This window comes from Pelodiscus sinensis, chromosome 30 (genome assembly GCF_049634645.1).
Source record: "Pelodiscus sinensis isolate JC-2024 chromosome 30, ASM4963464v1, whole genome shotgun sequence".
Classification (NCBI taxonomy): domain Eukaryota; kingdom Metazoa; phylum Chordata; order Testudines; family Trionychidae; genus Pelodiscus; species Pelodiscus sinensis.
In genome coordinates this window covers 11,000,263-11,027,953 of record NC_134740.1, presented here as the reverse complement: position 1 = coordinate 11,027,953, position 27,691 = coordinate 11,000,263, and the positions used below count along the sequence as shown (strand labels likewise).

Genomic DNA, 27,691 nt, shown 5'->3' with positions numbered 1-27,691 from the left:
TTTATAATCTTCAGCAATGCAGTGATGAACTATTTGAAAGCACCTTTGAATCTATGGTCCTGTTGATGCACCCAGTCAATTCAGAACCTGAGAGGGGTTGGCAAAAGCTGGATAACCACTGGAACAGTCAGATGCTTGTGTGGTTCGGACACTGTTGGCCAAATCCAAATCAACCCATGCAAGTGAATGGTTGAATCCCAGTTGTTGGGGTTACCGGGTTACAGCTGCACTTCAGACCCATCTCTGGGCCCTCAGCCTGGAACCGGCCCCTCTATTAGTGTGGAATCGCCGGGTTGCCTCCCTCTATAGTGGGGTCCTTTCCTACCACACCAACTGTGACCATCAACAGGGATTTCTCCCCAGGCCCTTCCATGTGTGGTCCCTGCAGCTCCTCCCTCAGCCGTAGGTCGAGTGCCCAGCCGGTCTCCCCCTTGGTTTTCTGGTACAATTTGGTGGCCTCACAGAAAACCAAACGCAACATCTGAGAAAATTGGAGACAACAACAGTCTGGTGGGACAAACATTCGGCTTTAGTACCCGGCCTCAAAATGTCTGAAGGAGACATCCCCAGAACTTCCTTTTCCTACAGGTCTCCAGCAGAGCAATGTTTATGCATTAATATATGTGGCTCCTGCTACCCTCCCACATCTGCAATAGTGCGTCACAGTCCCATCCTCATTCACAGAAATGTGTATGTGTGTGGGGAGGGGAGACTAGGAACTTCCCAACCACACACAGAGACTTTTTTCCAATTCATCCTCACTGGGGAAAAGAAAACTTCACGTCCATCAGAAAATCCCATCCAAGAAAGGAAAAGATGGCACCTCAAATAAATGGTCAATTGACACCATCATTCGGATCAAGCGTATTCCAACGTCCCGAACTCTGACCCTCTGTAAAGCCACCTGGAAGAAATCAGCAAATGAACCAAGCAATAAACAAACTGAAACAGAACAAGGAAGACATGTCTAAGGCAACACAAGCCAAACCTCCCATTCCGCAGGCACCAGTTTTCCACCAAAACAGGAGCAGACAGAGACGTCATGATGTTCACTAGGATGTAGTGTTGGCTGTTGAGATTCAGTGCATTGGGCTCAGGTAGGATCTAGGGTCTGCAAGTGTAAATTTATGAAATGATACTTAGATGTGTGGAAGGATCTATGAAAACACACATAGACTCTGATCTCATTCACACCAGCGAGATCTCTCTCTAACTAGCTAGGATTTCATTCAATGGGATTAGTCTGGATCTTTCTACCTCATGAATGGATTGCACCTTGCGGTCTCCTTGGTGGTATTTGGTGACCAGCTGATTAGAAATAATCACAGAGGGGAAATCACAGTCAAGGACCAATGAAGGACGTTTCAATTCTTGGAGAATAACCTCCCCACAAAGAGTTTCTTCAGGGCAGCTTTGAGCTCCTTGTTCCTCAGGCTGTAGATGACCGGATTAATCATGGGAGGCACCACGGCGTAGAGAACACCCACCACCAGATCCAGGCCTGACGGAGCAGTGGAGGGGGGCTTCAGGTAGCCAAAGAACGCAGTGCAAAGGAACAAGGAGACCACAGCGAGGTGGGGAAGGCAGGTGGAGAAGGCTTTGTGCCGGCCCTGCTCCGAGGGGATTCTCAGCACCGCTCTGAAGATCTGAACATAAGACACAATAATAAAAACAAAGCAGTTTAAACCTAAAAACACACTGAAGGCGATGACCCCAACTTCACTGGAATAGGAGTCGGAGCAGGCCAGCTTGAGGAGCTGGGGGATTTCACAGAAGAACTGGTTGACAACGTTGGCCTGGCAGAAGGGTAACGTGAAGGTGTTCCCGGTGTGCAGGGCAGAGTAGACAATACCAGCGAGCCAGGCACTGGCGGCCATGTGGACACAGGCTCTCCTGTTCATCACTCGCTCGTAGTGCAGTGGCTGGCAGATGGCGACATGTCGGTCGTAGGCCATGACGGTGAGAAGGGCAAGATCAGTTGATGTGAAGACAACAAAGAGAAAGACTTGGGCGACACAGGCAGGATAGGAAATCACTCTGGTGTCCAGGAGGGAGTTGACCAGGGATTTGGGGACGGTGACGGAGATGGAGCCGAGGTCCAGGATGGACAGGTTTGCCAGGAAGAAGTACATGGGGGTGTGAAGATGATGGTCAAGGATGACGGCTGAGATGATGAGAAGGTTCCCCATTAGGGCTGCCAGGTACATCACTAGAAACACCACAAAGTGCAACACCTGCATCTCCCGGACGTCAGAGAACCCCTGGAGCAGGAACTCGGTCACGGTGGTTTTGTTCGGCATTTTCTTCTTCAGCAGGCGGTGTGACGGCTGCAGAGGGTAGGACACAGATATGGGTGGGGATTAGGTTGATACATGGAACGGCCCTAATTCCCCTTGGCCACCTCTCGTGCTGTGGGTGTCCACCATGCCCAGTCCCTGTCCCTGCTACTCACTGAGGGTGGGGAGTGACCACACGGGTGTCTATTGGCCTGGCTCCCCTACAGTCCATGGTGCTGCCTCTGTTTGCCCCTGTGCAGATCGGGGGCTGGCTCAGGACGAGGCTGGATTTAATGCTGTTGGGGCAAGGAGCCAAGTCAAATCCCAACACAACAGCTCTGGCGGAGACAAACCCCCTCTGGGCTCGACCCGCCGGCTGTGACCTTGGACGTGAAACACGGAGCTGCTGTGTGAATGTGGGCCAGTCACTACCCCGCCCTCTGCCTCAGTTTCCCCTCTTCCCTTGCTCCGCCTTGTGTTTAGTCTGGCAAGCCCTGTGGGGATGGGCTTTGCCTCATCGTGTGTCCGCAATGTGCCCCTGCCGGCAGCGGGTGCGTCTCTGGCAGCAGGGAGGCACAGAGGACACCGACATGGAAGAGGAGGTCTAGGTGCTAACAGCGTTGGCCTTCTCCGTGTTCTCGGGCAGAGTCAAGACGCACAGTCCTTGGCTGGGGGGTTTCAACCCCTGTGCCCGGCTGGAAAGGTCTGAGGTGGCTGATACATCCGCGGTGGGACCGCAACTTAGCTGCACGCTCCAAGATCGAGCAGCCTGACAGGGTTGCTTTGAAACAGAAGCAAACAGAATGGGCTCAACACGGCGCCATTGGTGGACAATAGTCATGTGCCCTCACGGGCTTCAAGTGAAATGTCCTAGAGCCGGAGGGGCCTGTATCGTCCTCCTGAAATTACTTCAAAGGAAAGGGGCTTTCCTGTGGCCCGTTTTCCAGGAAGGCGTCTGTTCCGTTAGGAACACGCTAGTGACATCGGGAAAGGGAAGACATCGGGTCGTACGTTTCAGCCACGTTTTTCCTGAGCGTTCTGCACTTTTCCGCGGACGCCGGCAGCGTTTCAAGGCAGGAGACCAAAGGCGACCGGGTTTCACAACATCTGTGGAAAGCCCGGTTGTTTCCCAGCGGGGTAACAGAACTATCCGCCCTGCCCCGGGGGTGAGATGGCACGGCCGTTCCTCCATGTTCCCAGCATCTTAACCCGCCCACCCATCTCATCGCCAAACTCACCGAGCCGGTCGTGGGGAGGTGTCCCGGCGTGGGAGACATTTACCAGTCCTGGTTCCTCACTCCTGGCCCTTCTCCGTGTCCGTCTGTCCTGCCCCGTCTCTGCTTTGACAATCGGCCTTGTCTCCCGGCGTGGCTGGGTCTCTGGCAGTCCCTGGCAGACAGGGACCCTTTGCCCCTGCAGGCAGGCTGGGTCGGAGGGGACAGTCACAGGGATGCAGGAAGGAAAACTCTTCCCGGCTCTGGAGCTGGTCCCGACCTGTCCTGGCCTCAGACCCCGTCCCTGGCTGGGCTGGATTCAACGGATAATCCCTGCCTGGAGCAGCCTGGTGCTTCGTTAACACTGCCTAATTATCTCGGAGTGAGCAGCCGCCCCCTCCACCCTTCCGCGTTGCATCAGCAGCTCTGTGGAGCAGCCACCAAAGGCACCACCACGGGGCCGGCTCGGGGCTGGTCCCTGTGACGTAGGAACTGGAGGCGACAGGCTGGCAGCTCAGGGCAGGGTCCCAAGCGGGGTCGACCCAGACAGCACCACGGAGCCTGTGTCCAGAGTGGTTCATCACCAGAGAGACACGTTTAATGGCCAAGGACGGACACTCTCCCCTGCAGACAGCGCTGTGGGGAGAGCCGGGTGCCGAGAGATTTGGGGTCTGATTTTCAACTTCTGCTGAGGGAATAACACGAATCCCTTTCTTTCTTTCTTTCTCTCTCTCTCTCTCTCTCTCTCTCTCTCTCTCTCTCCCCCTTCCTTCCTTCCTTCCTTCCTTCTCCACTTTGCAACCCGCTGCCTCTCTCCCTGGTTCACTGACCCTGCAATATTTGTCCGCACTGAAACACCCTCCACAGGAGAGAGGGGGGACGATCAGATAGAAACACAAGGAATCCCGGCCTGCAGCCCAGCGCAGCCTGAGACACGATGGGATCTGGGTGGGTTACAGATCATTGGCCAGATACCTGCCCGCGGCCCTGGCTGGCGAACTCCCCACCCCTCTGGGTGCTCTAGGGCTGGCTGCTCTTCCCACCACCTCTTTGGGAGGGGGGAGGCACCGCTCAGGGCCCCGTTCCATAACGTCCCCTCTCTCTGCATCTCATGGAAAAGGGGGAACACGCCCCCCCCGCCGTGTGTCATCTCCAAGTGGGATCTCCGTATTCCCTTATCTATCTACTTCAGGATACTACAATGCATCCCAATGCTAGCTGAGAACCTTGGATAGAAAATCGGTATCCGTAACAAGGTCTTAGTGGACCGCCTGGATCTTGAAGTAAATAAATGCAGTATCTGTGCAGTAGCTATTTGGTTTTTTGCTTCTCCTTCATATTTCAGTGGGAAATTTTTTTAACGAGTAGGCTGGTGGGTGGGTCTGTTGCTTCCATCCGTGTGTTTTCGAGGTGGGGTTGTATGGGAGACGGTCAGTGTTCACTCAGCTTCATTTTGCTTGGACAATCTAAGGGTATGTCTACACTACAGCACTAATTCGAACTAAGCTAATTCGAACTAACACATCCAGACTAAAAAACGAGTTCGAATTAGTGTTTTGCTAATTCGAACTAGCATGTCCACACTGAGTGGACCCTGAACCGGGGTTAAGGATGGCCGGAAGCAGTGCCGGCAGGGCATCAGATGAGGACTTAGAGCGTGGAGCTGTTGTCTCAGGCAAGCTGAGGGCTGTGCTTAAAGGGACCCGACCCCCATCCCGGACAGACAGTTCTCAGGGGTGCCCCGCTTGCAAAGCAGTCCTGGCTTGGATTGCCCTGAGTGCCCACACTGGGCACATCACAGCACTCGGCCATCAGCCCGGCTGCACTTGCCGCAGGCTGCCATCTGGGCAGAGGGGGCAATTGGGGGGCTGTAGGAGAGCTTCCACCCCAAGAAGCCCACAGAGCCAGCCCAGTCCTCCCCATCGGGGGCTCGTACCCAATTCCTCCCTCACCTCCTTCCACTTACCCTTCCCTAGCCCCTCTTCTTGATGTACAAAATAAAGGAAAATTGTGTTCAAAAATAGAATCTGTCTTTATTGAACAAAACTGGGGGAGACTGGGAAAAGGAGGTGGGAGAGGGGAAGACAGAGGCTGGGAGAGGGGAGGGCAACTACAATGATCAGGGATTGGGAACAGGTCCCATATGAAGAGAGGCTAAAGAGACTGGGACTTTTCAGCTTAGAAAAGAGGAGATGGAGGGGGGATATGATAGAGGTCTATAAAAGCACAAGTGTGGTGGAGAGGGTGCATACAGAAAAGTTCTTCATCATTTCCCATAATAGAAGGACTAGAGGACACCAAAGGAAAGGAATGGGTAGCAGGCTTCAAACTAACAGAAAGTTGTTCTTCACAAAGCAAATAGTCAACCTGTGGAACTCCTTGCTGCAGGAGGCTGTGAAGGCTACAACTAGAACAGAGTTTAAAGGGAAGTGAGATCAAGTCATGGAGGTTGGGTCCATGGAGTGGTATTAGCCAGGGGTTAGGAGTGGTGTCCCTGCCCAAAGTTTGTGGAAGGCTGGAGAGGGATGGCACGAGACAAATGGCTTGGTCACTATCTTTGGTCCATCCCCTCCAGGGTCCCTAGGGTTGGCCGCTGTTGGCAGACAGGCTACTGGGCTAGATGGACCTTTGGTCTGACCCAGTACAGCCACTGTAAGCTCAGGGCTCAGGGTCAGGGGTCTCAGTGGACCACCTTTATTTTCATGCAAACCTGCTCCTGGGTGGCCAGGCTGGAAGCTCTCCTGCCCTAGATGACCGCTTTCCTGTGCCTAGTGCAGAGGTCGTGGATGAGGTCCACGATGTCTGCACTGGACCAGGCGGGTGCCCGCCTTTTGCGGTCCTGGGCAACTCCCAGGAGCCGCCAGCCTGATCCCGGGAAGAGGGGGAGGGCTGGGGGGCATCGGGTGGCTGTCTCGATCTGTGCCAGGTGCAGGGTCTGCTGGCTGGGTACTGGCAGGCTTGCACCTGGCACGGGCACCGTAGCCAGCCCGTGTCCCTTTACGGGGTCCGGGGCCAGGAGGGGGGCAATAGAGTTTCCCTGGTGTTGTCCCGAGTGGCCACCAGGGAAAGCTGGGGAGGGCTCGCCTCCCACTAGTTCGAATTAAGGGGCTATACACCCCTTAATTCGGACTATCTAGTTCGAACTAGGCTTAATCCTCGTGGAATGAGGATTAACTAGTTCGAACTAAGCGCTCCGCTAGTTCGAATTAAATTCGAACTAGCGGAGCGCTAGTGTAGCGCCTATTAAAGTTAGTTCGAACTAACTTTGTAGTGTAGACATACCCCTAGTGACTTAGCTGCGGCTGGTGATCTATTGTGAAAAATTGGAGATTCTTAGAATTCTAGGGTAGGAGGAGACCTCAGGAGTCATCAAGCCCAAAGCAGGACCAACCCCAACTCAATCATCCCAGCCAGGGCTTTGTCAAGCTGGGACTTAAACACCTCTAGGGACGGAGATTCCACCATATCGCTAAGTAACCCATCACAGTGCTTCCCCACCCTCCCAAGGAAATAGTTTATCCTACTATCCCTATGGCAGAAAGGGATCTAGGGGTTATAGTGGGCCACAACTTGAATATGAGTCAGCAGTGTGATGCTCTTGCAAAAAAAGCAAACGTGATCCTGGGATGCATTAACAGGAGTGTTGTGAGCAAGACACAAGAAGTCATTCTTTCGCTCTACTCTGCGCTGGTTAGGCCTCAGTTGGAGTACTGTGTCCAGTTCTGGGCACCACATTTCAAGAAAGATGTGGAAAAATTGGAGAGGGTCCAGAGAAGAGCAATGAGAATGACTGAAGGTCTAGAGAACATGACCTATGAGGGAAGGCTGAAAGAACTGGGCTTGTTTAGTTTAGAAAAGAGAAGACTGAGGGGGGACATGATAGCCGTTTTCAGATATGTAAAAGGGTGTCATAAGGAGGAGGGAGAAAACTTGTTCATCTTGGCCTCTGGGGATAGAACAAGAAGCAATGGGCGTAAACTGCAGCAAGGGAGGTTTAGGTTGGACATTAGGAAAAAGTTCCTACCTGTCAGGGTGGTCAAACACTGGAATAAATTGCCCAGGGAGGTTGTGAAATCCCCATCTCTGGAGATATTTAAGAGCAGGTTAGATAAATGTCTATCAGGGATGGTCTAGACAGTATTTGGTCCTGCCATGAGGGCAGGGGACTGGACTTGATGATTCTCGAGGTCCCTTCAGTCCTTGTATTCTATGAGTCTATGATTCTACTATCCAACCTAGACCTCCCCCACTGCAACTGGAGACCATCGCTCCTTGTTCTGCCACCTGCCCCCACTGAGAACAGCCTCTCTCCAGCCTCTTTGGAACCCCCCTTCAGGAAGTTGAAGGCTGCTCTCAAATCCCCCCTCGCTCTTCTCTTCTGCAGAGTAGACAAACCCAAGTCCCTCAGCCTCTCCTCGTGTGCTCTAGCTCCCTAATCATTTTCATTGCCCTGCACTAGACTTTCTCCAATGCATCCACATCCTTTCTGTAGTGGGGGGCCCAGAACTGGGTGCACTACTCCAGATGTGGCCTCACCAGAGCCGAATTAAGGGCAATCATCACTTCCCTTGATCTACTGGCCATGCTCCTCCTAATGCACCCTAACCTGCCATTGGGCTTCATGACTACAAGGGCACCCTGCTGATTCATGTTGTGGAAGTTTGATATTAAATTCCTGCGAGAGAGGGTGTGTATCTAAACCGAGGTGTGTGAGGAGCACATTCTACTCTCATTTACATGGGTCTAATTCTAAATTAACCCATTTAAGATCACCGGCGCTAGTCGACATTGAATAAAGAAGCTGAGGCTGCAATCACAAGCACTGAGGGGCATTTCATTTCTTGGAGATTAACCTCCACCCCATCAGCTTATTCAGGGCAGCTTTGATCTCCTGGTTCCTCAGGCTGTAGATGACAGGGTTCAGCGTGGGAGGCCACACTGCATAGAGAACAGGGGATTCTCAGCACCACTCTGAAAATCTGAACATAAGACACAAGAATGAAAATAAAGCAATTTGAACCTAAAAGTACACCGAAGGCAATAAGCCCAACTTCACTGAGATGGGAGTAGGACCAGGCCAGCTCAAGGAGCTGAGGGATTTCACAGGAGAACTGGTTGATGTCTTTGGAGTGGTAAAAGGGTAACCAGAAGATATTCCCAGCATGCAGGGCAGAGTAGACAATACCAGCGATCCATGTACCAGTGGCCATGTGGACACAAGCTCTCCTGTTCATCACTCTCTCATAGTGCAGGGGCTGGCAGATGGTGATGTATCAGTTGTAGGCCATGGTGGTGAGTAAGGCAAGATCAGTTGAAGTGAAGACTAAAAAGAGAATGACTTGGGTGACACAGGCAGGATAGGAAATGGAGTTAGTGTCCAGGAGGGAGTTGGCCATGGATTTGGGGACGGTGACGGTGGTGGAGCTGAGATCTAGGATGGACAGGTTGACCAGGAAGAAGTACATGGGGGTGTGAAGATGATGGTCGAGGACGATGGCTGAGATGATGAGAAGGTTCCCCGTCAATGCTGCCAGGTAAATCAATAGAAATACCACAACGTGCAAATCCTGCAGCTCCCGGATGTCAGAGAATCCCTGGATCAGGAACTTGGTCACGGTGCTTCGGTTGGACATTTTTTTTTCGGCACATGCTATAATGGCTGCGGAGAGAAGGGCAGAGACGGAGTAGGTATGAGGGTGGAGACTGAGTGTGAGTCCCAGAGGCACACGGCACTCCTCACTGGCAGTCACCAGGAGTGGTGAGTTGCCACGGGGGTGTCTACTGGCCTGGCTCCTCGACAATCTGACGAGCTGCACCCATCTGTCCCATCTGACGATCGGGCTCAGGAGGTGGCTGGATAAAATACAGAGTGGAGGAGGGAGCAAAGTGCTGTACTAACGCAACCGCTTGAGGTCATCGTAGGGTGACCATATTTCCCTAGGCTGAGTACGGGACGCCTGCTCAGATTGTTCAGATTCCAGTGAGCTCAAGAGCAACCAATCATACAAACATTCCAACATCCAGCTGTTCAAAAGAAAAAACAGTGTCGTTGGCTTCTTCTCATTTACTTCCTTATCTGTAAGGCGTTGGGGTTCAAACACAACCCCCCACACTTCCAAATGCCTCTCTCCCATGGGGGATGAGTGACTGACCCAGCCCTTCCTGCCTGCCCCTCTCTACCCTCTGTGCCCGGCTGGGCTCCCAGGATGGACCCACTTATCCAGGTACCTGGCATAGGGGAAAGATATGAGAGAGAGTGTAGGGCGGGTGTAGGGTCATAGGCCCCTCCCTGGATTCCTGACCGGGGTGTCACCAGAATGTGGCCAGTAGCGGCCTTTTGGACTTTTTTCCAATTCATCCTCATTGGGTAGAAGCAAAACTTCTCCTTCTTCAGAAAATCCCATCCGATAAAGCAGATCAGTGACCAATATGCACCACCTCTTGGATCACGCATGTTCCAACCTCCCAAACTCCTACCCACTGGAAAGCCACCTGGAAAAAATCAGCCAGTGAACCAATCAATAAACAAACTGAAACCAAAAAAGGAAGAAATGTTTAAGGCAACACAAGCCGAACCTCCAATTCCGCAAGTACCAATTTTCCATCAAAACAAAGGAAGAGATGGAGACTTCCTGACGTTCACTTGGCTGTAGAATTGGCTGTTAAGGTTCAGTGCGTTGGGCTCAGGTAGGATGCAGGGTCTGCAAGTGTAAATTGATAAAACAATCCACAGACGTGAGGAAGGATTTATGGAAACACACATAGACTCTGATCTCACTCACACCGGAGTGATCCCTCTCTAACTAACAAGGATTTTATTCAATGGGCTTAGTCTGGATCTTCCTGCTTCATGAACCGATGGCGCCTTGCGGCCTCATTGATGCTATTTGGTGATCCCTTCATCAGAAGGAAACACAGGGGGAAAATCACAGTCAAGGACCAATGAAGGACGTTTCAATTCTTGGAGAATAACCTCCCCACAAAGAGTTTCTTCAGGGCAGCTTTGAGTTCCTGGTTCCTCAGGCTGTAGATGACCGGATTCAGCATGGGAGGCACCACGGCGTAGAGAACACCCACAGATAGATCCAGGCCTGACGGAGAGCTGGAGGAGGGTTTCAGGTAGGCAAAGAACGCAGTGCTAAGTAACAAAGAGACCACAGCGAGGTGGGGGAGGCAGGTGGAGAAGGCTTTGTGCCGGCCCTGCTCCGAGGGGATTCTCAGCACCGCTCTGAAGATCTGGACGTACGACACAATGATGAAGAGAAAGCACGTAAAACACAATAAGAAACCAAAGCCAATAACCCCAATTTCACTGCAGTAGGAGCTGGAGCAGGCCAGCTTGAGGAGCTGGGGGATTTCACAGAAGAACTGGGTGAGGACGTTGGACTGGTGGAAGGGTAACCGGAAGGTGTTCCCGGTGTGTAGGGCAGAGTAGACAGTAGCAGTGATCCAGGCACTAGTAGCCATGTGGACACAAGCTCTCCTGTTCATCACTCTCTCGTAGTGCAGCGGGTGGCAAATGGCGACGTATCGGTCATAGGCCATGACAGTGAGTAAGGCAAGATCAGCTGCACTGAAGACTACGTAGAGAAAGACTTGGGCGACACAGGCAGAGTAGGAAATCGACCTGGTGTCCAGGAGGGAGTTGGCCATGGATTTGGGGACGCTGACGGAGACGGAGCCGAGGTCCAGGATGGACAGGTTCACCAGGAAGAAGTACATGGGGGTATGAAGATGACGGTCAAGGATGATGGCTACCATGGTGAGAAGGTTCCCCACCAGGGCTGTCAGGTACATCAATAGAAACACTATAAAGTGCAAAACCTGCAGCTCCCGGACATCAGAAAAGCCCAGAAGCAGGAACTCGGTCACGGTGCTTCCGTTGGACATTTTCTTCCTCAGTTCAGTGTGTGGTGGCTGCAGAGGACACAGAAGGGGTGGGGATCAGAGTGAGACATGGAACAGCCTGGATTCCCGCACCAGCCTCTCATGCGGTGGGTGTCCCCCATGCCAAGCACCCGTCCCAGCTCCTCCCGAGGGGCGGTGAGTTACCTCCAGGTGTCTCTGGGCCTTGCTCCTGAACAGTCCCTGGAGTTGTGTCCGACTGCCCCTACGAATATCTGGGGAAGGCTCAGGACGGGGCTGGATGAAATGCTGTTGCAGCAGGGAGTCAAGTGAAATGCCAACTCAATGGCTGTGGAAGCGAGGAACCCCTCAGGGCTCACATCTCCAGCTGTGACCATGGGCATGAATCTACCGCACCAGCACTGCCTGAAGCACCCACCTGCTGTGTTACCTTTGGCCGGACACTGACCAGCCCTGTGCCTCAGTTTCCCCTTCTCCTTTGTTCCACCTAGCGTTTAGTTCTACGAGACGTGTGAGGCTCGGCATTTCCTTTGCCGGCGTGTGCGCTGTGCCCCTGCCGGCAGCAGGTGCAGGGAGACACAGAGGGCACCAAGCTAGGAGAGCAGATCCAGGCTCTAGCAGCGTTGGCTTCCCTGTGTTCTCAGGTGGAAGCACAATGGATATTCAGCTTTGGGGCTCAGACTATCCTTTCTGCTAGAAGGGGATACGGCTGTGGAGGCGACCTGCTTAGCTCCATTGTCTAAGATTTAGCATCAGACAGTGTCCCTTTGGGACAGAACTAAACACCACGGGAACGGTGTGAATGGGTTCCACATTGCGCCCTCCCTGAAGAATCTCAGTGTGACCGGGCGGGCTTCCAGCGCAACGTCTCCGGGTGGGGTGGCCAATATCGCCCCACTTAAATTCCTTCAATGGAAAGGCGGTTTCCTGGGGACCCATGTATCCAGGAGTTGTCTGCCACGTAAGGGAACACGGCACAGACACGGGAGAGGGGGAAACGTTTTGGCCGCAGGTTTCTGCAGCTTTTTTCATAAGACCAGAAGAAGAGAAGAAGAGCAGAATGGCCATACTGGGTCAGACCAATGGTCTATCTACCCAGTCGCCTGCCTGCCAACAGTGGCCAGCCCCAAATGTCCCAGAGGTGGTAGAGACAAGGATCAAGCAATTTGTCTCCTGGCATCCTTCTCCAGCCTTTGGCAAACAGAGGCCAGGGCACCACTCCTTTCCCCCTGGCTAATAGCCTTTTATGGACCTAACCTCCATGAATGTATGTAGCTTCTCTTTAAATTCTGTTATAGCCCTAGCCTTCACAGACTCCTCCAGAAGGGAGTTCCACAGGTTGACTGTGCGCTGTGTGAAGAAAAACTTTATTACAATTAAACCTGCTACCCATTAATTTCATTTGGTGTCCTCTAGTTCTTTTATTGTGGGAACAAGTGAATAACTTTTCTTCACTTACCTTTTCCATAGCACTCAAGATTTTATAGGCCTCTATCATATCACCCCTGAGTCTCCTCTTTTCTAAATGGAAAAGTCCCAGTCTCTTTAGCCTCTCCTCATATGGGACCCATTCCAAACCCCTCATCATTTTAGTTGCTCTTTTCTGAACCTTTTCTAATGCCTAAATATCTTTTTTGAGGTGAGGAGACTCTGTACGTAGTGGGCATACCGTCATTTTATATAGGGGCAGTGAGAACTATCCATGATAACTCCCAGATCGCTTTCCTGATTAGTTGTAGCTCAATTAGCCCCCATTATATTGTATGTATAGTTGGGTTATTTATTCCAATGTGCATTACTTTAGTCTTACCCACATTAAATTTAATTTGCCATTTTGTTGCCCAAATACTCAGTTTGGTGGGATCTTTTTGAAGTTCTTCACAGTCTGCTTTGGTCTTGACTATCTTGAACAGTTTAGTATCGTCTGCAAACTTTGCCACCTCACTGTTCATCCCTTTCTCTAGATCGTTTAGGAGTAAGTTGAATAGGACTGGTCTTAGGACTGACCCTTGGGGGACACCACTAGTTACCTCTCTCCATTATGAAAAAGTGTCATTTATTTCTGCCCTTTGTTTCCTGTCTTTTAACCAGTTTCCAATCCATGAAAGGACCTTCCTTTGTATCCCATGACAACCTAATTTACACAAGAGCCTTTGGTGAGGGACTTTGTCAAAGGCTTTCTGAAAATCTAAGTATACTGTATCTACTGCATCCCCCTTGTCCGCATATTTGTTGACCCCTTCAAAGATCTCTAATAGCTTAGTAAGACATGATTTCCCTTTACAGAAACCATGTTGACTTGGCCCAACAAATTATGTTCTTCTACGTGTCTGACAATTTCATTCTTTACTATTGTTTCAACTAATTTGCCCGGTACTGACGTTAGACTTACTGGCCTGTACTTGCCAGGGTCGCCTCTAGAGCCGTTTTAAAATTTTGGCGTTATGTTAGCTGTATTGCAGTCCTTGGGTACAGAAACTGATTTAAAGGACAGTTAATAGTTTCGTAATTTCTCATTTGAGTACTTTCACAACCCTTGGGTGAATGCCATCCGGTCCCGATGATTTGTTAGTTAAGATTCTACATTATCTTTCACATACAGTGCCACTCCGCCACCCGCACGACCTGGTCTGTGCTTCCGATGTATTTTATAACCCAGTATGATTGTGTCCCACACTGATTGTCCTGATTCCACCTGGTTTCTGTGATGCCTATTGTGTCAAACTCCTCCTTTAATACGAGGTACTCGAGTTCACCCATTTTATTATTTAGACTTCTAGCATTTGTGCTGAAGCACTTTAAATTGCCACTGTTTATCTGTCTGCCCTTCCCCGATGTATTAGATTCTTGTATATGTGATTGTTTCTTGTCTGATCTGGCTCATACTTTATCATCTCCCCTCCTCTATTTCCGACTAACACCTAGAGAATCTCCATCAATGGACTCTCCTCTAAGAGACGTCTCTGTCCGATCCACATGCTCCTCCACACCAAGCAGCTTTCTCCCATCTCTTATTTTAAAACTACTCTACGATCTTCTGAATGTTTAGTGCCAGCAGTCTGGATCCACCTTGGTTTAGGTGGACCCGTCCTTCCTGTGTAGGCTGCCCCTGTCCCAAAACTGTCCCCAGTTTCTAATAAATCTGAGTGTTCCGCACTTGTCGGCTGACGCCGGCGGCGTTTCACAGAATGAGACCGAGTGCGATCGGTTCCATGATTTCCACGAAAAGCCCATTTTGCCCTGGGTGGGGAAGAGGACACCCCGCGCTGTGCCGGGTGTGCGATCGCAGGTCACCCCGAGCTCCCCTTCCAGACAGAGTCACACCATGTACCCGGCATGTGAACCCTTCCCCACCAATCTCATTGCCAAACTCACCGGGCCGGTCGTGGGGAGGTGTCCGGGCGTGGGAGGCATTTACAAGTCCAGCGTCCTCAGCCCTGGTCCCTCGCTGCTTTGTGCATCTTCCGTGTCTCCTGGCATGGCTGGGTTTCTGGCAGCCCCTGGCAGACGGGGACCTGCTCCTGAGACGGGCTCCCTGCACCCCCGCGGACAGGCTGGGCAGGAGGGGAAGTACCAGGGATGTGGGACTAAAGTCCTTCCCGGCTCTGGAGCTGATCCCGGCTTGTACGGGGAGAGGATCCTGGCTGGGCTGGATTCGATGGATAGTCACAGCCCAGCCTGGCCTAGAGCAGCCGAGGGCTCTGGTCCCTTCGCTGCCTGGAGCAGCCTGGTGCTTCGTTAACGCTGCCTAATTATCTCGGAGTGAGCAGCTACATCTCCCCCACCCCATCTCCGCGTTGCATCAGCAGCTCTGGGGAGCAGCCACCAGAGGCCCCACCACGGGGCTGGCTCGGGGCTGGTCCCTGTGATGTAGGGGCGGGAGGCCACAGGCTGACAGATCAGGGCCGTGCCCCAAGTGGGGTCGATCCTGATAGCACCATGGAGCCTTTGTTCAGAGGGGACTGGAGGCCTCTGGGACCCACGGGGGGCGACATTGATCCCCCTCAGCCGGGAACGAGCCTGGGAAGGAGTTTCCAGCCTGTGGTCTGTGCCTGGGAGTCGGAGCCAGAGAGAAATGTTCCTCCCCCGCCTGCCCCCTCTGAGCAACTTCCCCAGGACTTTCAATGGCTAAACACGGATCCACTCCCCTGCAGACAGAGCTTTGGGGAGAGCCGGGTGCTGAGAGATTTGGGGTCTGATTTTCAACTTCTGCTGAGTGAAAGATACGACTCCCTTTCTTTCTTTCTTTCTTTCTTTCTTTCTTTCTTTCTTTCTTTCTTTCTTTCTTTCTTTCTTTCTTTCTTTCTTTCTTTCTTTCTTTCTTTCTTTCTTTCTTTCTTTCTTTCTTTCTTTCTTTCTTTCTTTCTTTCTTTCTTTAACTCTTCCATTTTGAATTTTCTTGAGTCATTTAAAATTCATTCAGGTGTTTAACCACCTGACAATTAAGAATTTTTCCTAATGTCCAACCTCAACCTCCTTTGATGCAGTTTAACCCCATTGCTGCAGTTTAAGACCATTGCTGCTTATCCTGTCCTCAGAGGCCAAAGAGAACAATTTTCCTCCCTCTTTCTTGCAACGCCCCTTTAGGAACTTGAAAGCTGCTCTCATGTCCCCTTATTAACAATAATTCAATTTTCTCTGACTGTGAATTGGAGTAAAACAGGAGGCGGCTGGTTGACTTTGGGATGTTGGGTGAACTTGGACGGGCCAAGGGGATGGTCTACATTTGTGCCAGGCCGGAGAGGAAGTTGAGGAGATCTCTACAGAGAGACGACATGTCTACCAGGTATTTCTCTGCTTGTACTCTGACAAGAGTGTGAGAGCCTTCCCTCGAAAGGCATTCCCAGGGGCGTAGATATCTACAAAGGGAGGAGAAGGGCCTATTTCGGGGTTGTAGCCTTAAAGGGGAGGAGGAAATTGCCATCCCTGAGCTGAGCACAAGCCCTTCTTTGATGTCATCTCACAATTTGGTTTTACTCGTCAGATATTTCGGATTCATGGAAGCCTGGAGCGTGTGCGGGACAGGGTCGGATTTGATCACGAATGGATATTTTTAGCAGGTTCATATTCCTTATCAGATGCCCACTTGACATTGCTCATTTGAAAAACAATAATGTCTGTGCCTTTGAAATGTCAGTTAATTGACATTAAAGAAAAGGTAGGAACACAGCAAGATCAAAATCTTAGCTCTGCGGCGGGGAGCTCAGGTGGCCTGCTAGGATCAGCTGGACATGTCCTGGCTGGTCAATCTCCTCTCATTTGCGGTCTTGGACTCTGGTGCGACTGAGTTTCCTTTGGTCAATCTCAGTGGCCGACCACAATTTTTTCCCTGAGCCTAGACGGCAAAGTATTTCAATATCATTAAAAGTTTCACAAAATAGGAAATTCCTTTTCCAACCGCTGCTACTCAGCAATAACTCACCAAGACATGCACTGCAATCACTCCAATGGGAGGTGCCAGGAATGGGACTGGTTTCCAGAACATGGAAAGGGAGGGGCAGAGAGAGGAGGGACTTGATACTCACAGTGACCACTGGGTCAGCGAGTGTGGGGCACAGCAATACTCTGGAGTGACCTCTGGGAGCAGATGCACCAGTAATGACGGACCAGTTGGGGACGGGGCTCTGCAAGGGAGAGGCTGTCTCCTCTTGCCTCAAAAAGTGCTGGGGGGAATTTCCCCCAACTCCCCGATCATTCAGCCCCGGGGTCCTGGCATCTCTTCCCCCTGCTTCCCCTGCCAGGACTCACAGGAAGAGGGATGTTCGCCCTCTTCATCTGGTGTAGCTAGGCCAGGGGAGAGGGGTTATGTACCCTGGGAAATGCAGCCCAAACAGATACGGGTGCAGCTTTCTAAGGGCCCACACCAGGGCCAGGCGTCCTTCTCTAGGGCTGCCTAGTTCTATTCCCGAAGAAGCAGCTTCTGGCTCAAGTACACGACGGGGTGTCGCGCCTCCCTTCGCAGCCCCATGTCTGCAGTGTCCATGAACACCAGAAAAGGCTTCTCAAAGCCTGGGTGGACCAGCAATGGGGCTCTGACCAGGGCCTCTTTCAGTAAAGGGGTAAAACCCTCCATCCCAATGCAGACCTGGGCCTTCTTTTGATCTCATGAGGTCTTCTTCTGGACCTCCTTAGGTCTATTCCAGCTCTATGATTCTATGATTCTTCTTGGTCTGGGGAACCAGCCAATCTCTGAAGGTCTCCACCTTGGCTGGCTCAGGCTATAATAGAGGACAAGGAACTCATAGAGTTCCAGAGGGGTAATACATGCTGGTTTCAGCCTGTCATCAGGGGGCAACGGCACCTGCCAATGGCCCTTTTGGGGAGATCCATGGTGGTGAGGTAGCGAGCTTCCCCCAGCTTGTCTAGGGGCTTGCCAGGCCTCGGCATGGCGGAGGTGTCGGATACGGTGATGGTGTTGAGCTTCCGATAATCCTCGCAGAACCGGACTGACCCGTCCTTTTGGGGGACCTGCCCTCTTCATTTAATTAATCTTGCGAATGAAGTTAAGTTCCAATCCTTCTCTGTGTATTTGGCTTGTGGAATTGGTCTGAAACAAAATGGTGACTTCAAGATCCATTGATGAGTGTCTAGGAAGATTAAAGTGTTCTCCAACAGGTTTTTGTCTATTAAACTGGACAATCTCTACGGGAAAGAATTAATGGACACAAATCAGATATCCAAAAAGGCACCTCAGAAACTTGTTGGAGAACACGTTAATCTTCCTGGACACTAATTAATGGATCTCCAAGTCACCATTTTCTGCATTATCATTAATATTATTATCATTTGCCATTTACTAGTAACGGATCAATGGCATTTGTGGGTTATTTTTGGTGCTAATAAACTTGAACAACTTCTTCTCATTGTCCTTAATTCAGTTGGCCATGAATTCTATTTGTTTCCCTTTCTTCCCTTATCCATTTTCTACAATTCTTAACTTCTGCATTATATTAAATATGAGAAACTTCCCCTTTTCTACAATAATAATAATAACAACATAATAACCCCTCCATGGCAAGATTGTGAATTTTAGAGCATCTACTGAACTCCCCATTATAATATACAATTTTCTGATAATTTTCTTCTAATGTTCTTCTTCCCAGCTGATTCATCTCATAATTCTTTTCCACATTGGGAATCGAGCCCTTTTAAAGCAGCCAACATGTAACCACGGGTCTGTTTGTACATTGCCTGCGTGATGAACCTATTTGAAATACTCGTCTAACCATGAACAGAATTGGCAGTGGTTTGAATGAGGCAAATAGAACCCCGCTCTGACCCCAGGGAGATGTGACAGTTGAAAAACCTCTGTTCACCACTGTCATCAAAGTGAGGAATGTTTTGCATAAAGTATGAATTTTCAAGTTCCATTCTACAAGCCTGGCACAGCTTGGCATTCCTCTCTTGTTGGGTGGCATGAGCCATCGTGGTAAGAACAGGTTGGTACAGGACCGTCCGTAGGATGTTCGGGGCCCTACGCAGTATGGAACTGTATCAGAGTGGTAGCCGTGTTAGTCTGAATCTGCAAAAGCGACGAGGAGTCCTGTGGCACCTTATAGACTAACTGAAGTGTAGGAGCATAAGCTTTCGTGGGCAAAGACCCACTTCGTCAGATGCATGTAGTGGAAATTTCCAGAGGCAGGAATAAATATGCAGGCCAGGATCAGGCTGGAGATGATGAGGTGATCCAATCAAGGGGGATGAGGCCCACTTCTAGCAGCTGATCTGGAGGTGTGAATTCCAAGGGAACAGAAGCTGCTTTTGTAGTTAGCAAGCCATTCACAGTCTTTGTTTAATCCAGAGTTGATTGTGTCAAACTTAAAGATGAACTGTAGCTCAGCAGTTTCTCTTTGAAGTCTGGTCCTGAAGTTTTTTTGCTGCAGGATGGCTACTTTTAGATCTGCAATTATGTGTCCAGGAAGATTGAAGTGTTCCCCTACAGGTTTTTGTATGTTGCCATTCCTAATATCAGATTTGTGTCCATTGATTCTTTTACGTGGGGACTGTCCTGTTTGGCCGATGTATATAGCAGTGGGGCATTGTTGGCACATGATGGCATATATCACGTTGGTGGATGTGCAGGAGAATGTACCAGTGACAGTATGGCTGATCTGGTTAGGTCCTGTGATGGTGTTGCTGGTGTAAATATGTGGGCAGAGTTGGCACCGAGGTTTGTTGCAAGGATTGGTTCCTGAGTTCGAGTTATTATGGTGCGGTGTGTAGTTGCTGGTGAGAATATGCTTCAGGTTGGCGGGTTGTCTGTGGGCAAGAACCGGCCTACCTCCCAAGGCCTGTGAAAGTGAGGGATCATTGTCCAGGATGGGTTGAAGATCACTAATGATGCGTTGGAGAGGTTTTAGCTGGGGACTGTAGGGTGATGGCCAGTGGTGTTCTGTTGGTTTCTTTCTTGGGCTTGTCCCGTAGCAGGAGGCTTCTGGGTACACGTCTGGCTCTCTCAATCTGTCTCCTCACTTCCTCGTGTGGGTATCGCAGTTTACAGAATGCTTGTTGAAGATCTTGTAGGTGTAGGTCTCTGTCTGAGGGGTTGGAGCATATGCGGTTGTACCTCAGTGCTTGGCTGTAAACAATGGATCGTGTGGTGTGTCCGGGATGGAAACTGGAGGCATGCAGGTAAGTATAGCGGTCGGTAGGTTTTCGGTATAGGGTGGTATTGTTATGACCGTCACTTAATTGTATCGTGGTGTCCAGGAAATGGACCTCCCGTGTAGATTGGTCCATGCTGAGGTTGATGATGGGGTGGAAGCTGTTGAAATCATGGTGAAATTCTTCCAGAGTCTCCTTCCCATGGGTCCAGATGATGAAGATGTCATCGATGTAGCGTAGGTAGAGAAGGGGTGTAAGTGGACGAGAACTGAGGAAGCGTTGTTCCAGGTCAGCCATAAAAATGTTGGCGTATTGTGGGGCCATGCGGGTGCCCATAGCAGTGCCACTGGTCTGGAGGTATATGTTGTCTCCAAATCTGAAATAGTTGTGTGTGAGGATAAATTCACAGAGTTCAGCCACCAGTTGTGCTGTGGCATCATCAGGAATACTGTTCCTGACAGCTTGTACTCCATCTGCATGTGGGATGTTTGTGTAGAGAGCCTCTACATCCATGGTGGCTAGGATGGTGTTTTCTGGAAGATCACCTATGCATTGTAGTTTTCTCAGGAAATCCGTAGTGTCACGAAGGTAACTGGGAGTGCTGGTGGCGTAGGGTCTGAGCAGAGAGTCCACATAGCCAGACAGTCCTTCAGTAAGAGTGCCAATGCCCGAGATGATGGGGCGTCCGGGATTTCCAGGTTTGTGGATCTTGGGTAATAGATAGAACAACCCTGGTCGGGGCTCTAAAGGTGTGTCGATTTGTTCCTGTGTTTGTTTAGGGAGTGTCCTGAGCAGATGGTGCAATTTCTTAGTGTATTCCTTAGTGGGATCTGAGGAAAGTGGCCTGTAGAAGTTGGTATTGGAGAGTTGTCTGGCAGCCTCCTTTAGGTAGTCAGGCCTGTTCATGATGACAACAGCACCTCCTTTGTCAGCCTCTTTGATTATAATGTCAGAGTTGTTCCGGAGGCTGTGGATGGCATTGCGTTCTGCACGACTGAGGTTACCAGGCAAGCGATGCTGTTTTTCCACAATTTCTGCCTGTGCACGTCGGCGGAAGCATTCTATGTAGAGGTCCAGACTGCCATTTCGGCCGTCAGGAGGAGTCCATGTGGAGTTCTTCTTCTTGTGCTGTTGGTGGGAAGGTATCTGTGTGTCAGTGCACTGTTCAGTGTCGTGTTGGAAGTATTCCTTGAGACGGAGACGGCGAAAGTAGGCTTCCAGATCACCGCAGAACTGAATCATGTTAGTGGGGGTGGCGGGGCAAAAAGAGAGTCCCCGAGATAGAACAGATTCTTCTGCCGAGCTGAGTGTGTAGTTGGAGAGATTGACGATATTGCTGGGTGAGTTAGGGGTACCATTGTTGTGGCCCCATGTGGCAGGTAGGATTTTAGACAGCTTACAGTCCTTTTTCCTCTGTAGAGAAGTGAAGTGTGTAATGTAGATCTCCTGTCTTATTTTAGTAAAGTCCACTTGTGCAGAAGGTTGGTGTTTTATGAGAGACTCCAGATTTGAGAGCTCTTTTTTGATGTTTTCCTGTTTGCTGTACAGGATGCTGATCAGGTGGTTCCTCAGTTTTTTGGATAGTATATGGCATAATCTCTCACTGTAGTCTGTGCAGTATGTTGATTGCAATGGATTTTTCACCTTCAGTCCATTTGGTATAATGTCCATCCGTTTGCATTTGGAGAGAAAGATGATATCTGTTTGTACTTGTGCAAGTTTCTTCATGAGGTTGATAGATTTCCACTCCATACGGCTAAATGCAGTGCCTTGCATGGTGTCAAGTATCAGAGGGGTAGCCGTGTTAGTCTGAATCTGCAAAAGCGACGAGGAGTCCTGTGGCACCTTATAGACTAACTGAAGTGTAGGAGCATAAGATTTCGTGGGCAAAGACCCACTTCGTCAGATGCATGTAGTGGAAATTTCCAGAGGCAGGAATAAATATGCAGGCCAGGATCAGGCTGGAGAAGATGAGGTGATCCAATCAAGGGGGATGAGGCCCACTTCTAGCAGCTGATCTGGAGGTGTGAATTCCAAGGGAACAGAAGCTGCTTTTGTAGTTAGCAAGCCATTCACAGTCTTTGTTTAATCCAGAGTTGATTGTGTCAAACTTAAAGATGAACTGTAGCTCAGCAGTTTCTCTTTGAAGTCTGGTCCTGAAGTTTTTTTGCTGCAGGATGGCTACTTTTAGATCTGCAATTGTGTGTCCAGGAAGATTGAAGTGTTCCCCTACAGGTTTTTGTATGTTGCCATTCCTAATATCAGATTTGTGTCCATTGATTCTTTTACGTAGGGACTGTCCTGTTTGGCCGATGTATATAGCAGTGGGGCATTGTTGGCACATGATGGCATATATCACGTTGGTGGATGTGCAGGAGAATGTACCAGTGACAGTATGGCTGATCTGGTTAGGTCCTGTGATGGTGTTGCTGGTGTAAATATGTGGGCAGAGTTGGCACCGAGGTTTGTTGCAAGGATTGGTTCCTGAGTTCGAGTTATTATGGTGCGGTGTGTAGTTGCTGGTGAGAATATGCTTCAGGTTGGCGAGTATGGAACTGGTGTCCCATGGGGGTGAGACCTCTAGAGGTCATTGAGTCCAGTCCCCTGCCCCCATGGCAGGACCAAATACTGTCTAGACCATTCCTGATAGACATTTATCTAACCTACTCTTAAATATCTCCAGAAATGGGGATTCCACAACCTCCCTGGGCAATTTATTCCAGTGTTTGACCACCCAGACTGTTAGGAACTTTTTCCTAATGTCCGACCTAAACCTCCCTTACTGCAATTTAAGCCCATTGCTTCTTGTGCTACCCTCAGAGGCCTAGATGAACAAGTTTTCTCCCTTTTCCTTATGACACCTTTTTATATACCTGAAAAGGCTATCATATCCCCCCTTAGTCTTCTCTTTTTAAACTAAACAAGCCCAATTCTTTCAGCCTTCTTTCATAGGTCACGTTCTCTAGACCTTTCATCATTCTCCTTGCTCTTCTCTGGACCCTCTCCAATTTCTCCACATCTTTCTTGAAATTCGGTGCCCAGAACTGGTCACAATACTCCAACTGAGGCCTAACCAGTGCAGAGTAGAGCGGAAGAACGACTTCTCGTATCTTGCTCACAACACACCTGTTAATGCATCCCAGAATCATGTTTCCTTTTTTTGCAAGAGCATCACACTGCTGATTCATATTCAGCTTGTGGTCCACTATAACGCCTAGATCCCTTTCTGCCGTACTCCTTCCTAGACAGTCGCTTCCCATTCTGTATGTGTGAAACTGATTGTTCCTTCCTAAGTGGAGCACTTTGCATTTGTCTTTATTAAACTTCATCCTGTTTACCTCAGACCATGGTCCCTGCAGCTCTTCCCCCAGAAGTAAGTTGAGACACCAACCGGTCTCCCCCATATCCAGTCCAAATTTGGTGGCCACCAGGAAAACCTAACACAACATCTGAGAAAACTGGAGACAGAAATTGGAGACACAACAACAGTTTGGTGGGATAAACATTCGGTTTTATTAGACAGTCTCAGTGTGTCTGAAGGAGACGTAGCCGGAGCTTTCTCTTCCTAAAGGACTTTCCACCATAGCAAGAGTGACAGGGTGTTTATTCATTCATAGATGTGGCTGTCGCTAACCCCACACATCTGAAATAGCGAAGGGCAGTCCCTTCCGCATTCACATAACCGCGGGAATAGGGACTAGGAACTTCCCACCCTCACACAGAGACTTTTATCCAATTCATCTTCTCTGCGGAAAGCAAAACTTCTCGTCCTTCAGACAATCCAAGAAAGGAGCAGATGGCACCTCGAATACATGATCGATGGACGCCCCGCTTGGATCAAGCATATTCCAACCTCCCAAATTCTGACCCCTGCAGAAAGCCACCCGTTCCTAGCTCCTTCTGCAGTCTCCCTCAGTCCCCTTTGGGCGAGAGCCTGTCTGTCTCTCTGGAGCCAGGGGTCCTTCCAGGGCCGCTGCCATCACGGGGCACGTGATGCTGCTCCCCTCAGGGATTGAAGGGCGGTGGAAGCAGCCTGGCAGGTGGTTTGCTGCTGGGGTGAGATCTCCCCACCCTGGAGACGGGAGTCGGCTATTTAGCCCCAGGACAAGCTGGGCCCCCGTTTGCAGCGTGCGCCGGCCGGGACCAGTTACAGATGGTGGGGAGGGGATTTCTGCCCCAAACCTCTGTGCTCCTTCGCCACTTGGCCCAGCCTGCCAGAGGGGGCGTCTGTGCTATAGGAACCGCAGAGACACCCAGCAACTCCGGAGAGGCTGGAACGGCAGGGGAAGCGCGGCAGGACAAGCCAGAGACGGGGCGTTACGGGCAGGCCCATGGCTAGGCAGTGACTGAAGCCTACAGGCGTGAAATGCCGGGAACCACCCTGCCAGGACCAGCACGGTGAGTGTGTCACTTCCCTTACAGCTGCTGAGGGGTTCATGTAGCAGGGAAATGTAACCCTCGAGTGAGGCGTTGCCATGGGAACTCTTTAGGATTCTCACCTCATTTCATAGAGTCCTAGAGTCCCAGGATCGATAGAGTCCTCAGGACTCATCCAGTCCAGCGCCTGCCCAAAGCAGGACCCACCCCCACTCAGATCCCAACCAGGGCTGTGTCAAGCTGGGACAAGGGACGGAGATTTCACCCCCTAACTAGGGGACCCATCCCAGCGCTTCCCCACCCTCCTCGGGAAATAGCTTTTCCTAACGTCCAACCTAGACCTCCCCCACTGCAACTTGAGACCATTGCTCCTTGTTCTGCCACCTGCCCCCACTGAGAACAGCCTCTCCCCATCCCCCTTTAGGAAGTTGAAGGCTGCTGTCAAATCCCCCCTCACTCTTCTCTTCTGCAGACTAAACAGCCCCTAAATCCCTCAGCCTCTCCTCTTATTTCATGTGCTTCAGCCCCCCCAATCACATTTGTTGCCCTCCACTGGACCCTCCCCAATGCACCCACATCCTTTCTATAGTGGGGGGGCCAGAATTGGACACAACACTCCAGATGTAGCCTCACCAGAGCCGAATAAAGGGTGAGGTTTCTCAGGCTTTGTCTACACAGCGCGGCTATTTCATGATTCCTCCAGTATCCCGAAGTAACCACCCCCGCATCTTAACCAGCCACCCGTTATTTCAAAATATTTTTTGAAGTTATGGGAACACTATTTCAACATCCCTGCAATCCTTGTTCCACGAGGGTTAAGGGATGCCTTGAAGTAGCACGTTATTGTGAAATGTGCTGTGGAGATGCACCAAATTTCAAAATACGCTATTTTAAATTACAATCAAAATAAGACACGCAATTATGCAAATTGTGTATCTCATTGTGAGTGTAGGGTGCTGTGTACACACACACAAAGACACCACAGGAGCAGCTGTCGATTCTGAAGATACAGTTGGCTCCCGCACTGAATCTGGTGTTTTGACAATAACACGTTTTCCTGGGAAATTTTGTCCTGCTGGAAACTAAGAATTCCTTTGAAATAATTTGAACGCCATACCCCATATTGGAAAGTTAGAGTGAAACCAGGGTGGAGACATTAATCGTGTCCAATAGGACTGAAATCTGAACCCTGACACTCTATAGGAATTGTGTGTAATGCTGTTTCAAAGAGACAACAGTTGAGGAGAGATTAACGAGACTGGGAATTTTCAGCTTGGAAAAGAGGAGACAAAGGGGGGATATGCTAGAGGTGTATAAATTCATGAGTGGTGTGGAGAAAGTGAATAAGGAAGTTATTTACTCATTCCCATAATATAAGAACTAGGGGCCAGCAAATGAAACTAACGGGCAGCAGGTTTAAAACAAATAAAAGAAAGTTCTTCTTCACACAGTGCACAGTCAATCTGTGGAACTCCTTGCCTGAGGAGGTTGTGAAGGCTAGGACTATAATAGGGTTTAGAAGAGAACTAGATATATTCATGGAGGTTAAGTCCTTCAAGGGCTATTAGCCAGGATGGGGAAGGAACGGTGTGCCCAGCTCTGTTTGTCAGAGGGTGGAGATGGATGGCAGGAGAGAGATGGCTTGATCATTGTCGGTTCGATACACTCCCTCTGGGACATTGGCCACTGTGGGCAGACAGGACACTGGGGTGGATGGGCCTTTGGTCTGACCCCATCTGGCCGTTCTTAGGTACTTGTAAGTAAGCCCACGTCCTGGTGGTCTTAACTCTGGAATAGTGAATGGAAGTCCACGGCCACAGCCACCCTGCCCATGGACCTAGAGCAGCCTAGGGAAAATACGGTCATTTTGTTACGAGCCCATTGGTGCCCAGAGGTGGAAGTGGGATCTTGTCTCCTCACTTCATTCGTAAGCAGGCAGCCGGGTGTCCCTGCGGCGTTACAGAGGGAGCCGTCATACCAGCTCCTGAGTGGGTCTGTCGGATTTCTGCAGAAAGCAGAGACCAATGACGACTGGCCTGGTAGCAGTTCAGTTCCATGGCTGAGCCAGGGGCCGACTGTTCGTAGGAACAGGGGATCGTCTCGGCTGGAGCTATTGGGTCGGGATTGCGCTTTGCTCCATCCTTCATAGACAATAGTATCCAGCTCCATCCTGGGCCCAATCCTCAGACAGTGCAAACACAAGCACCTCCATGGACTGCACGGGATCCAGGCAAATTAACACCCGTGTGATCACTCACCGCCCCTAGGGAGTAGCTGGGACGGGCGCTGCGCATGCTGGACACCCACCGCATGAGAGGTCACTGCAGGAAACCAGGGTCATTCTGTGTCTCACTCTGATCCCCACCAACGTCTGTGCCCTTCCCTCCGCAGCCACCACACTGGGAACTGAGGAAGAAAATGTCCAACCGAAGCTCCGTGACCGAGTTCCTGCTCCTGGGCTTCTCCGATGTCCGGGCGCTGCAGGTTTTGCACTTTGTGGTGTTTTTGGTGCTCTTCCTGGCAGCCCTGGTGGGGAATCTTCTCATCATCTCAACCATCGTCCTCAACCGCTGTCTGCACACCCCCATGTACTTCTTCCTGGGGAACCTGTCCATCCTGGACCTCGGCTCCATCTCCGCCACCGTCCCCAAATCCATGGCCAACTCCCTCCTGGACACCAGGTCGATTTCTTACCCTGTCTGTGTTGCCCAAGTCTTTCTCTTTCTTGTCTTCATTTCAACAGATCTTGCCCTACTCACCATCATGGCCTACGACCGATACGTTGCCATCTGCCAGCCCCTGCACTATGAGCGAGTGATGAACAGAAGAGCTTGTGTCCACATGGCCACCAGTGCCTGGCTCGCTGGTATTGTCTACTCTGTCCTGCACACTGGGAACACCTTCCGGTTACCCTTCTGCCAGTCCAACGTCATCGACCAGTTCTTCTGTGAAATCCCCCAACTCCTCAAGCTGGCCTGCTCCGACTCCTATCGCAGTGAAGTTGGGCTTCTTGCCTTTGGTGTGTTTTTAGCTGTGAATTGCTTTGCTTTTATCCTTGTGTCGTATGTTCAGATCTTCAGAGCGGTGCTGAGAATCCCCTCGGAGCAGGGCCGGCACAAAGCCTTCTCCACCTGCCTCCCCCACCTCACTGTGGTCTCCTTGTTACTTTTTACGGCCGCGTTTGCCCACCTGAAACCCACCTCCAGTTCAGCTTCTAATCTGGACCTCATGGTGGGTGTTCTCTATGCCGTGGTGCCTCCCATGCTGAATCCGGTCATCTACAGCCTGAGGAACAAGGAGCTCAAGGCTGCCCTAAAGGATCTGATGGGGTGGAGGTTATTCTCCTCAAAGTGA

At 50.5% G+C, this 27,691-nt stretch overlaps 3 protein-coding genes across 3 annotated transcripts; 1 reads left to right on the top strand and 2 right to left on the bottom strand.

The window, feature by feature from the left end:
- Window positions 1–1,364: 1,364 nt before the first annotated feature.
- On the bottom strand, window positions 1,365–2,300 carry LOC102447243 (olfactory receptor 14C36-like). Its single transcript, XM_075912041.1, has one exon. The coding sequence runs from the start codon at window positions 2,298–2,300 to the stop codon at window positions 1,365–1,367; it is 936 nt and encodes a 311-aa protein (XP_075768156.1).
- Window positions 2,301–10,444: 8,144 nt separating this feature from the next.
- LOC106731756 (olfactory receptor 14A16-like) lies at window positions 10,445–11,380 on the bottom strand. The gene has a single exon (XM_014571883.2). It carries the CDS (start codon window positions 11,378–11,380, stop codon window positions 10,445–10,447), a length of 936 nt encoding a protein of 311 aa, XP_014427369.2.
- Window positions 11,381–26,755: 15,375 nt separating this feature from the next.
- LOC102444633 (olfactory receptor 14J1-like) lies at window positions 26,756–27,691 on the top strand. The gene has a single exon (XM_075912217.1). It carries the CDS (start codon window positions 26,756–26,758, stop codon window positions 27,689–27,691), a length of 936 nt encoding a protein of 311 aa, XP_075768332.1.